The following is a 12,083-nucleotide window of genomic DNA, read 5'->3' as shown; positions in this document are numbered from 1 at the left end:
GCTAATTTTCAAAATAACCAAGGGCATGCTTGAAGAAAAGGACTACTAATGAAAAACATAATTCTGAAGGACATATCTGTCAACTCGCAGTTCAAAAGTTTGATCTTGTGGTAAAAGCCTTCCCGTCTGTTCTGCAAACCAACCGAATCTAGATCGACCTATATGTTGAGAAAACAAATGATTAAAAAACTCTTTTTGGAAAATTTGTAATTTTTTTTTTTATCTTCACATGGTTAGTACAGTCACTAGACGAGATAGTGGCCAACAACATAAAAAGTAATGTTAAATTTAGAAAAAAAAATAAAAGTGAGATAAGAGACTCTTGCTTGGCTTCTACTTCATAATTCACACTTTTCCACCATATCTTCTTCCTTCTTAGTCTCACTCCAACCCACCAAGTTTCCGGCATTTCCCCGTAGGAAAACCAAGGCATTCCCGGCATTGGCTCCCCAGGGAAGGTCCCCACTACCAACAAACAGATCAGATCTGTTCTTGCCTGAAAATACAGCAGAAACACAGAAATACTTGATCTTTTCCCTCTTGGAAAACGGGGGGAAACCAATAAAAATCCCACTTTCTGCTGCTAGAAAACCGACTAGACCCATCTTCTCTTTTCCAGAATCCCAACAAAAATTCAATCTTTTTCCTTGCCGGAAAACCCACAAAATGCCACCAGTTCCCTTCTGAAAAACCCATAACAAGCCCAACAAAAAACCAGATCCTTCTCTTTTCCGGAAACTCGTTGCACTACACGTAAAATCCTACTTTTTCTAGGGGAAATCCATCGAAAAAACTCGATCTTTCTGCTGCATTTTCGCCGGAAACCATCGGAAGAACTCTATTTTGCCGGAGAATTTTCGCCGGAAAGGTCCAGTAAAAGAGAAGCATGTTTGGTAGGGACCCCTGGGGAGGCTCCCTGGAGATCAACGCCGATTCCGCAACCGACGACGATCGGAGCCGGAATCTGCATGACTTCGACCGCGCCGCGCTCTCGCGGCAGCTCGACGAGACGCAGCAGAGCTGGCTCCTCGGCCCGAGCGAGAAGAAGAAGAAGAAGTATGTGGATCTCGGGTGCATGATCGTCAGCCGGAAGCTATTCGTGTGGACGGTGGGGACGATCGTCTTCTGCGGGCTGCTCGCCGGCCTCATCATCCTCATCGTGAAGACGGTGCCGCACCACCACCGAGCGCCGCCGCCGCCGGATAATTACACGCAGGCGCTCCACAAGGCCCTCATGTTCTTCAATGCTCAGAGATGTAAGCATTTCGATCGATTGGGGTCTCTTTTGGTGCCATTCTGTTTCTGAATTGGGTGTTTATGAAGATGGTTTGATCTGTTAGATTGGTGGTTTTCTTTAAAGTTTCCAAATGTGGATTTCTTAAGCATCATTGATATGGGCAACTAGATTTGTGTTATTTTTTTTTTCAAAATTTTATCTGGCTTTAGTTATTTATTTTATTTTTAACGGGAGTATTTTTAGATGTTTTTGTTTTGTTTTTTGAGAGAGTTACTGTTTCTCAGTTTTTTTTATTTATTTTTTAATTGTAAAAGTGTGGATTTCGTGGTTGTCATGCATGGGGATGATCGGATCTGTCTGTTAATTTTAATGGGTCATCTTTAAAAAAAATTCCAATGTATTAAATTATCTGATATTCTATTTTGATCTTGATTAGGGTACCATTACAGTGTTTTAAGTTGTAGATTTCCTTCTTTTCATGCATGGGAAAATTGGATCTGTTTTAATTTCATTTAAATGCTTTTAAAAAAACGAAATCCATTAAAATTCTTTCTTGTCATACATGAGAAAATTTTGTCTGTTTTAATTTCATCTAAATGTTTAAAAAATTGTGAACTCGATAGTTTATCTGAGTTTTTCCTTTGGAAAATTATGAATCCATTAGATTATTTTGCGTATGGTGCATGGAGAAATTTGGTCTGTTCTAATTTGATCTAAATGCTAAAAATAGAAAGAACCCATTAGTTTATCTGATCTTCGTCCATCTTTTGTTCTTTCCATTCATACTCGGGCTGTGAGTTGTGTTTTCTTTTTTTCTTTTTTAAATTACATGATGCATGTGTTTGTTCGATCTAGTTTCAAATCAACCGTTTTTGAAGAGTAGTTTTTAAAATTATTTTTGCATCTTTTTGTGATCATCGTCGGATTGGCTCGGTTTCATGATTTTCAGGGATTCTAATTCAATATTATTTTTTTCCCTGGTTCGTTTGACTTCAAACTATTTTTCTGTAGCATGTATGTATAATTTTCTCATTCGATATGTCAGAATTTAATTATATTATCAAATTTTCTCCTCTGATCGAGTTTTAATTATGGATTCGGTTTCCTCATTTTTGAGGATTGTAATTCAATGCTATTTTCTCTCCTGGTCTGTTTGACTTACAACCATTTTTCTGTAATACTTATGTATAATTTTTCATTTGATATGTTCAGAGATTTAATTATATTATCAATTGTTTTCCTCTGATCGAGTTTTAAATTTTGTACTGTAAAGATACTTTCCATTCATTTGATATGCAGATCTGGTTCATTAGATCACTGTGTCTAAAGGTGGGATGTCAATGTGCGTTATGCGTGAGAGATATCTGTTATATTTATTTTCCATTTCCCCAATATCACGGACTCATGCTTTCTGCTTGTAAACCTCTCTCTCTCTCTCTCTCTCTCTCTCTATATATATATATATATATATATATATATATATATATATATATATATATATATATATATATATATATATATATATATTGCTGGAAACATGCTAAATGTTTTTTTTGGGATTTTTCATTTTATTTTAAAATTATGACCATACAGATGTGATCTACGTACTTGATTTTATAGGCGTTCAATTGTGACACATGGGTGGGGTTTTATAAGGTTCAAAAAATCAACGGTCCAAATTCTTTGTAAATTTTTTAGGCTCCAAAATATCATTATTTTTATCGAAAACACATGATCCAGGTGCTGATTCCTAGTAAATCAACCATGTTCTATGGAGTCAGAATTGCAAAAGGAACACCAGAAAAGCCAAAAAAACCATTTAGCATGCTTCCATCACTCTATTAATTTAAAATTTGAATTTGATATTTTTTATGTTTTGATCTTTTTAGCGTCTCCTCCAACCTTTTCTCTGGGCAGCTTTATTCCTGCTCAGCAGACTGCGGCATGGTTATTTCTTATGAATGCAATTTTCACCTGTAACTGTTTATCTTGTTTATCTGATTTGGAAAGATGTGTTAGACTATTCTATCTGTACCGACACTCCTAACTCTCTGTTTTTAAACTTTATGATACAGCTGGGCCACTTTCTAAAGGTAACAATGTATCATGGAGGGGAAACTCTGCAATGAAAGATGGGTTGTCTGATGATTCTTATCGTAAGAGTCTGGTTGGTGGGTTTTACGATGCCGGGGATGCAATCAAGTTCAACTTTCCTCAGTCATTTGCCTTGACCATGTTGAGTTGGAGTGTGATTGAGTACAGCACGAAGTATGAAGCTGCTGGTGAACTCGATCATATTAAGGAGTTGATCAAATGGGGAACAGATTATCTTCTCAAGACCTTTAACGCTTCTGCAGATACCATAGATGTGATTGCCGCTCAGGTGAATCAATTAATGATGGTTGTTTTTATTTCTTCAATCCCGTCTTTCATGTCTTTGATTCTTGTCAAATATTTGAACACAAGTTTGCACAAACATCTACCAGGTTGTCATATATTTTTGTCTATATTTTGATTCCTATGAACTACATATGCCATTGTCATTTTGTTGTGTATTAAGGTTGGTTCTGAATCATATCCAGGTTGGTGTTGGAGATACTTCTAAGGGTCCTAGCCCCAATGACCATTACTGTTGGATAAGGCCAGAAGACATCAACTACCCGCGCCCTGTATACCAATGCCACAGCTGCTCGGATCTTGCTGCAGAGATGGCTGCAGCCTTGGCTTCTGCATCTATTGTTTTTAAGAGCAACACGGCATATTCAAAGAAACTTGTTCATGGTGCCCAAGCACTGTTCAAGTTCTCTAGAAGTCAAAGAGGCCGGTACAGTCCTGGTGGCACTGATCCTTCACTATTCTATAATTCTACTGGGTACTATGATGAGTATGTGTGGGGTGCTGCATGGATGTATTATGCAACTGGAAACACTTCCTTCCTTCAACTAGCCACCACACCCGGTATTGCTAAACATGCTGGGGCATTTTGGGGTGGTCCTGATTATGGCGTCCTCAGCTGGGATAACAAACTTGCTGGTGCTCAGGTAATATTAGGATGACTTATAGTTCTTTTTGCACTATCATCATCATCATCGCAGTCATCATGACTGTTCTGGTCTTTATGTTAGTCATGGAAAACATACATTTAGGAATATTACATGGTCAACCATGACATTTCAAACCCTCAAAAGGTGGATCTTATGCTGCAGATTTAATGTACATGTTCAATCGGTTTTCTTGGTAGAAACATATGAAATTGGGTGTAATTTAAAATCTTCAAAGCACTTCATGATCATTCCTTAGTGGTGGACTCTTTTACAGTCCTCCCATGTCAGATTTTCTAGCATTTAAGATTGTAACGTTCTTGGAATAATTGAAAGTAAATTTTACTAATTACAGTTGCATATGCTTTAGAGTTTTACACGATTATTTTGTTTATGCAGGTTCTGTTGAGTAGGTTGAGACTGTTCCTAAGTCCTGGCTATCCATATGAAGAAATGTTGAGGACTTACCACAACCAGACCAATATCATAATGTGTTCATACTTGCCAGTTTTCACTAGCTTCAACTGGACTAAGGGTTTGTATTTTCCACCAGCCTTGTCTTTCTTTTCTGTTCTCCTCAATCCCATAAGAAATTGAGAGAGAGATAAGCAAAATTAAGTTCCAGTTCAGCTCACAGACTAGATCTGAGTTACCATCTCAATACTGATGAGAAGTGATGCACTGTTGCAGGGGGCTTAATTCAGCTGAACCATGGAAGGCCACAACCTCTTCAGTACATTGTAAATGCAGCCTTCCTTGCTTCTGTTTACAGTGATTATCTTGATGCTGCAGATACACCTGGCTGGTACTGTGGTCCCAATTTCTTCACCACAGATGTCCTGCGAAATTTTGCAAGAAGCCAGGTATCAAAGTGTTTCTTTCATGATATGGGTAATGCCTATCAAAACATGTAATTTGACTTTGGACACATACGCGTGAACATGCACGCACGCAAGCACAGCCCCCCCCCCCTTCTCTCTCTCTCTCTCTCTCATGTGTCAGAAAACATGGTATACAAAATGAGATTAATCTTGACACTAAAATGCAAACAGGGCCTTAAGGTGATTGTCATGGTCTGCTGACTGCAATTCATGGTTGAATTGATTTCGAATTGACTCCAGATTGCACCATCATAACTTCATAAGAGAATAGATTCTGACCTCCAAAATTTTGTCCCAAAACATGTTGATGGTAAATGGTCCATAGCAATTTCATCATACGGTTCAATTTAGTTATAAGATAGAAAGCATTTTCTATTAATGTTCCCCCAAAACTTTGTTCTGAAGTTCTATGACTTGATAGATCTTCGAAAAGTACACCTGTTTAGATTCAAGCAAGTGATCTGATTTTAATAACCCAGACCTTCATGGAGAAGTGCTTTAAGTAACTCCAGCAGCTTGTTGCTTCCGACGAGGGACTCATTGAATGGCTTGGCGTAGTAGTGATTAGTTCAGGTGAGTTTGGTAATAGTGATTAATTCAATTGACGTTTGCCACATCTGAGCTTCATATGATGTGGGTCCTCAGCCATTTCATGTCCATTGTCATAATCTGTTATAATCCACTTCTTAGCGATGTTTAAGCCTGTTGCTGAAATTTAACCAGCTCCATTGCACAACTTATTTATTGGGTGATAAATCTCAAATAGCAGGCATGCCAAGTGCTAATTGTTCTCTCCATTTCATTCATCTTCGTCTGTCTTGTTAATGACCAATGTATTCTCAAATCAGTTGATTGTTTAGGTATTTATTATTATTTTTGGTTTCTACAGATCGATTACATTCTTGGTAAGAACCCCAGGAAGATGAGCTATGTCATCGGCTATGGTGATCACTATCCTACACACGTTCACCATCGTGGTGCATCGATACCCAAAGATAGGACCAACTACAACTGCAAAGGTGGAAGGAAATGGCTTGACAGTTCAAAACCGAACCCGCACACACTTGTTGGTGCCATGGTTGCTGGACCAGACAAGAACGATGGGTTCCACGACGTTCGCACCAATTACAACTATACGGAGCCTACTCTAGCAGGCAATGCTGGGTTGGTTGCAGCATTGATCTCTTTGTCCACGCATGAGAATGTGAATGGGATCGACAAGAACACAATATTCTCTGCTGTTCCTCCCATGAACCCAATTACACCTCCACCTCCTGCACCATGGAAGCCATGAGAAAATAATGGACTTTGAGATTGATTGTACTCGAGTATTTAAGGATGTTGCAATTGTTAGTCTTTGAAACCCTTTACGGCTTTGGGTGTTTGGATAGAACCCACGTCCATCTTATGGAAGCCCAAAATAGGTGTGTTCAGTATAGCCTACGGGTTATCTTTTGTATGTATGATTTCTTTTTTCGTGTTCTTAAATCTTCTGCCGATGTAGTAACTATATGTGGGCAGATGGGATTCTTTTTGAAATGAAAAAACTGCATGGTCATAATGAATAAGAAAGCTTATGCCAATTCTCTCTCTCTGTGTGTGTGTGTGTGTGTGTGTGTGAGTAATCTTCTGCTGATGTATTGTAGAATTGGACAGAGTGGATTAGTCTTGGAATGAATTCTTTTGTTGGATATGATGAATATTAAAACCTGTGTGTGTGCGCATGCAAGTGCATGTGTTTGTTTGCGTGTGTGACAGACCTGGAAAACCAACAATCTAAAATCATTTTTTCTTTAATTTTTACTCGGAGAAACCACTTAATGATCATAGACCTAGTCGCCTTGACTCTGCCTGCCATATGTACAGTCCCGTCTTGGCAGCGGCTTACCCTTCACCCCTGGAAAGTCACAACGCTTCGTCTTGCGCAGGGGGTGACGCTCATGAGATTTGAACCTATCTGAAATCAATGTTCTGCACAGTTTTTGTAGTAAGGTGCCCTAGGGTTTGGTTTTGTACGCCACAAGGCCTGTCGGCATGGGAAAAATTCAGATCCAGCCCTATTGTCTTGGGCCCATCTATGGTGCTGTCTATACCAACAGCCCAGGCTGTTCTGAGCCAGACCAATTATTATTGAAAGCAGAAAAGGGAAAGAGGAGGCAAGGTCTGGGAACACCCTGGGGGAAAAATCGGGTTTGGGGAACCAAGGTGGGGGCCCAAACCTGGCCCACAGCTTTGGTACACAAAATCAATCAGTTTGTGCCAGCTCGATCTCCAAAGCCTAGCCAAGTCTTACTTTGTCAAGATAATGTGATGAAAGTAGGGGTGGCAATTTCTGACACGACCCGCCAACCCGACCCGCCAACCCGCCTCTTAGGCGGGTTCGGGTTGGGCTTAAGCCAACCCGTTTAATAAACGGGTCGACCTGCGTAACCCGTTTATTAAACAGGTCGGGTTCGGGTTGGGGTATGCCAACCCGGCTGACCCGTTTAATAAACGGGTTAGGCGGGTGGGTCAACCCGCCAACCCGACCTGCCAACCCGTCCACCCGACCCGCCAACCCGCCAACCCGACCCGCCAACCTGCCTACCTGCCAACTCGATCCGTCAACCAGCCAACCCGACCCGCCAACCTGAAAACCCGTTTACCCGACCCAACCCATTTATTAAATGGGTTGGCGGGTCGTGTCGGGTTACCCGTTTATTAAACGGGTCGGGTTCGTGTTTGCCACAGCCGACCCGTTTAATAAACGGGTCGGGTTCGGGTTGAGGTATGCTGACACGCCAACCCAACCCGATTGCCACCCCTAGATGAAAGTCATGGCCGAAATCAGCAAAAAACATGTCAACCTTGAGTTATTATAGACAAAAACTGATGCCTATATAAGGCCCCGTTGAAAACCTGGTTTAGGTGGAAACCAGGTTTTGGAGAACAAACTGGGGTTTTGTCTGTTTGGGTGACACAAAACCCAGTTTTCATAAACCAGGTTTAAGAAAAACCTGGTTTATGAAAAATTATGGGGGACCAGGTTTTTCACTTGGAAAACCTGGTTTATGGGGGTACCTTCACCCTCTCACCTTCATGCCCCAGGCACCACTGTACCGCCACCATAGTGACAAAAGTTAAAAACGGCAAAAAACTAGGCAGATTTTTTGAAAATTTTCAGTAAAATCTTGTGAATAAAAAATATATATAAAAATATAAAAAATAATTTTTATAAGAAAATATAAATAAAACACATTTAAAAATAAAAATCTTGGGGGTTTTCAGGATAAATATCTTTTAAAAATATATTTGTCACGGTCTGAAAATCTTGCAAGAAATTGTCATTTTAAACTTTCAGGCAATTTCTCACGATATATTGGCGATATTTTTATAAATATTGTGATATTTGTCACAGAGACCTCCACTACCTGCCACCTTAGTTCAATACCATCAACGCCGGAAGGTACCAGACCATCCATTTTCCAGCCAGAAAATGGCCAGTTTGTTTTTTCCTGTTTTGCTAAAGGATCCAATATATCCATCCATTAGGTTGTAGTCTTTAGAATCCACTAGGGATTCCCACTTCCATAGTCATGTTTGGGATGCAGTTTTTACCCTCATAAATGAAGTGGAAGTCACCAGAAGGTCACCGGTGTGATCAACTTCAGAAGTGTCGATGGTAATTACCACCTCTCCCTTGTGAAAGCTGAAATGAGGAATTGGAACTGGCAAAGGTCATGCTAATTCCTATTTTTCTCTTTTTTTCCTGGTTTCCAAACAGGTTTGGAAGTGGGGGTTCCACACTTACCACTCGGGTGACCTCGGACAGTCACTTCCCAAACAGAGTTTTTATCAACTAAAAACAAGTCTTTTAATTGTTTTTTGTTGTTATCCAAATATGACCAAGACCAGGTATTTGGTCAATTGAGTTTGCCAAAAACCTGAGTTTTTGAAAACCCAGGTTTTGAGACCTGTCATAATATGGAGAGGTGGGGACACCCACCCGGTCGCCCAAGTGGCAGCAGGCTTGGAGAGAAGATGCTGATCCCTTTGTCCCAGGTTCGACCCCCACCAGGGGTACGGGTGCCTTTAACTGGTGGGCTTTGTAAGGGTTTGAGTGTCAGTGACCCGACCCAAGGTTTACTTGACATGGAGGCGAGATATCTCAAGAAACAAGCTCCCACCGGCCACCCCACTTCCTCGATGTCAAAATTGATTCGGACCCTGAATCGTTTTGGGAATAGGCCTTTTGAACCAAACCGAGCCAAATAGAATCAAAACATACCCAGGTCCATATACTAATCTTTTTACATTGAAAAATCACTGGTCATAACCAAAACTGGGACCAAGTCTTGTATAAAATTTTACAAACCATACCCAGCTCCATATACTAATCAGATCCTTTAAATTGGACCTGAATTCTAATAGAACTTCGTTCTTTATCACCAAACCCTGACCTTATAGGGTTTGGTCCGGGTTGAGTCTGGGTCAAACCCGACCCATTGACACCCCTACGTACTAGGCCTATAATTGCGAATTTCAAAACTATGGTCTTAACTAACAATTAAAGTCGAGTATCCTAAACCAACTAGACTACAACGAGAGCATGCTTTTTGTAATTAAAATAATAAAGTCAATCAACACTTGGTCTGCTTGAATTATGACTTGGGCTTCAGAAGCAGAGAGCCACCACAGTGTGGAACAGTGTTGCGAATTGGCCTGAATCGGCGGCCTATTTGGTAAAAAAATCTATACGAAATTTGAATCTGCTTATATTTAAAAAGATTTTAAATATTTTTTAATAATAATAATTTAATATTTAAAAATAAAAACATGTGATTTTTTACGATAAATATCACGACATTTATGTTTCTGGTAAAAAAAAACACAAGAAATTTAAAATATTATGAGAAATTACCGATTTTAACTTTCAGATTTTTTCACGATATTTTTCATAAATCTTCACTTTATTTTCATTTCTCATAGTGCCAATTTACCGCGACACCTTATTTATATTTGGTTTATTCTTTCTATTTTGTTTAATTTGATTTGTTTGCCATTGTAAAATATATATATATATATATATATATATATATATATATATATATATATATATATATATATATATATATGACTTAATTCATACCATTTTACCTGGTTGCAACACTTGCCAAAATTTGACACCAAAATCTGCTTAATTCAAGAAACATATTTAGATTTGGACTTAACCAAAAACAAACTTAACATGTGGAAAAGTCTCCTCTTCTATGACTTTTCAGACATGATCCTGCATCAAGAGAATGAGATATCATACCCATAATTGAATATTTCAGAATCTGAAAGTAAATTTAAATTTTAAAATAACTCTAACTTTTAGAACAAAAAAAAAATAGAATCATTTTTAAATCTTCAATGCAAGTGATTTACCACTTGTTACAGTACAATTTTTTTTTTATAATGATGATGAAGAAGGAATCCTCATTGAGAACTGGGTGCCTAATAAGCCCGACTTTCTGCGAGATAAAACTCCGGGTTAAGGACACGACCACCGAGCCTTATGTGCCTCAACTGTGATATAGCAACAGCAGCCCCAATGCACCAAAATCTGTGTAATTCAAGAAACATATTTAGATTTGGATCTGACCATAAACGAACTTAACATGTGGGAAAATCTTTTCTTTTTATGATTTTTCTCAAGGTTGTTAAATGCGATGAGGCGAAGCGAGGCGTTGAGCCTGCGCTTCGCCTCTGAGGCGTACGCCTCTCACAACTGGTATGGAAGTGAAGCGGTGGGAGGGGAGGCAGGGAGCGGCGGAAGAGCAGTTGGCCGGCATGTGGCGGTGGATCCACCGGCACTTGGGGTTAGCACAGCCGACGAATCGGGCGGAGGAGGAAGACTTGGGGATGAAGGAGGGGGTTCTGGAGGTTGATGAGGGGCAATTTGCGCATCATAGCACGCCTCATTACCTTGAGCGTGCGCCTCGCCTCTGAGGCGTACGCCTCTCACAACACTGATTTTTCTGACTGGTGGCACCAAGCAACCCTTAAATGAGAACGAGATTTAATACTCATAATTGGATATTTGAGAATCTGAACGTAAATTTAAATTTAATTTAAAAAATAACACTAACTTTTAAAACAAAAGAATTTTTAGAATCATTTTTAAATCTTCATTGCTAGTGATTTTTAAAAAAGTGTCATCGTCATTAGAAAACATGACCTATTTACCACTTGTTACAGTACATTTTTTTGTGTGATAACGATGATGATGAAGGAATAGGCTCAGCTTACTGCAAGATAAAACTCCTGGTTGAGGACACGACCACCGAGTCTTATCTGCCTAAACTGTGATATAGCAACAACAGTCCCATGCACCAGCGGGATTTGATCGTAGGCCTTCAGCTTGACGCAGGACACCACTGGCCACATGGATAACCCCCTCGGTGGTAATTACAAAAAGATTAATATATTATGCAACATCCAACCTTATGGAGAAATGATTCCAACAAGCTTCTCAATATGATTAGAGATTGGGCCGGTTGCAAGTAGAGCTCAATCCAAAGGACCCTAACCTCTTCCCACCAACATAATCTCAAGGACTCATAGAGCAAGTAGGACGTGAAAAGGGGACATTGAGGAATAGTTTATGGATGTTCTGTCACAAAGATACGATTACAACCGGACACAACACATGTTCGAGACTAGGGGTGGCAATTTCTGACACGACCCGCCAACCCGCCTCTTAGGCGGGTTCGGGTTGGGCTTAAGCCAACCTGTTAAATAAACGGGTCGACCCGCGTAAACCGTTTATTAAACAGGTCGGGTTCGGGTTGGGGGTATGCCAACCCGCCAACCCGGCTGACCCGTTTAATAAACGGGTTAGGCGGGTGGGTCAACCCGCCAACCCGACCCGTCAACCCGTCAACCCGCCAACCCGACCCG

At 40.0% G+C, this 12,083-nt stretch overlaps 1 protein-coding gene across 1 annotated transcript; it reads left to right on the top strand.

Annotated features, from left to right (window-relative positions):
* Window positions 1-341: 341 nt before the first annotated feature.
* On the top strand, window positions 342-6,742 carry LOC149847453 (endoglucanase 25-like). Its single transcript, XM_089997035.1, has 6 exons — window positions 342-1,256; window positions 3,313-3,620; window positions 3,820-4,278; window positions 4,678-4,813; window positions 4,969-5,141; window positions 6,049-6,742. Exons 1-6 carry the CDS (start codon window positions 887-889, stop codon window positions 6,451-6,453), a joined length of 1,851 nt encoding a protein of 616 aa, XP_089853161.1. The 5' UTR covers window positions 342-886; the 3' UTR covers window positions 6,454-6,742.
* Window positions 6,743-12,083: the final 5,341 nt, after the last annotated feature.

The sequence above is a fragment of the Nuphar pumila genome, chromosome 2 (genome assembly GCF_984573655.1).
Source record: "Nuphar pumila chromosome 2, dmNupPumi1.hap1.1, whole genome shotgun sequence".
Lineage (NCBI taxonomy): Eukaryota > Viridiplantae > Streptophyta > Magnoliopsida > Nymphaeales > Nymphaeaceae > Nuphar > Nuphar pumila.
This window is presented reverse-complemented; position numbering and strand designations above follow the sequence as displayed.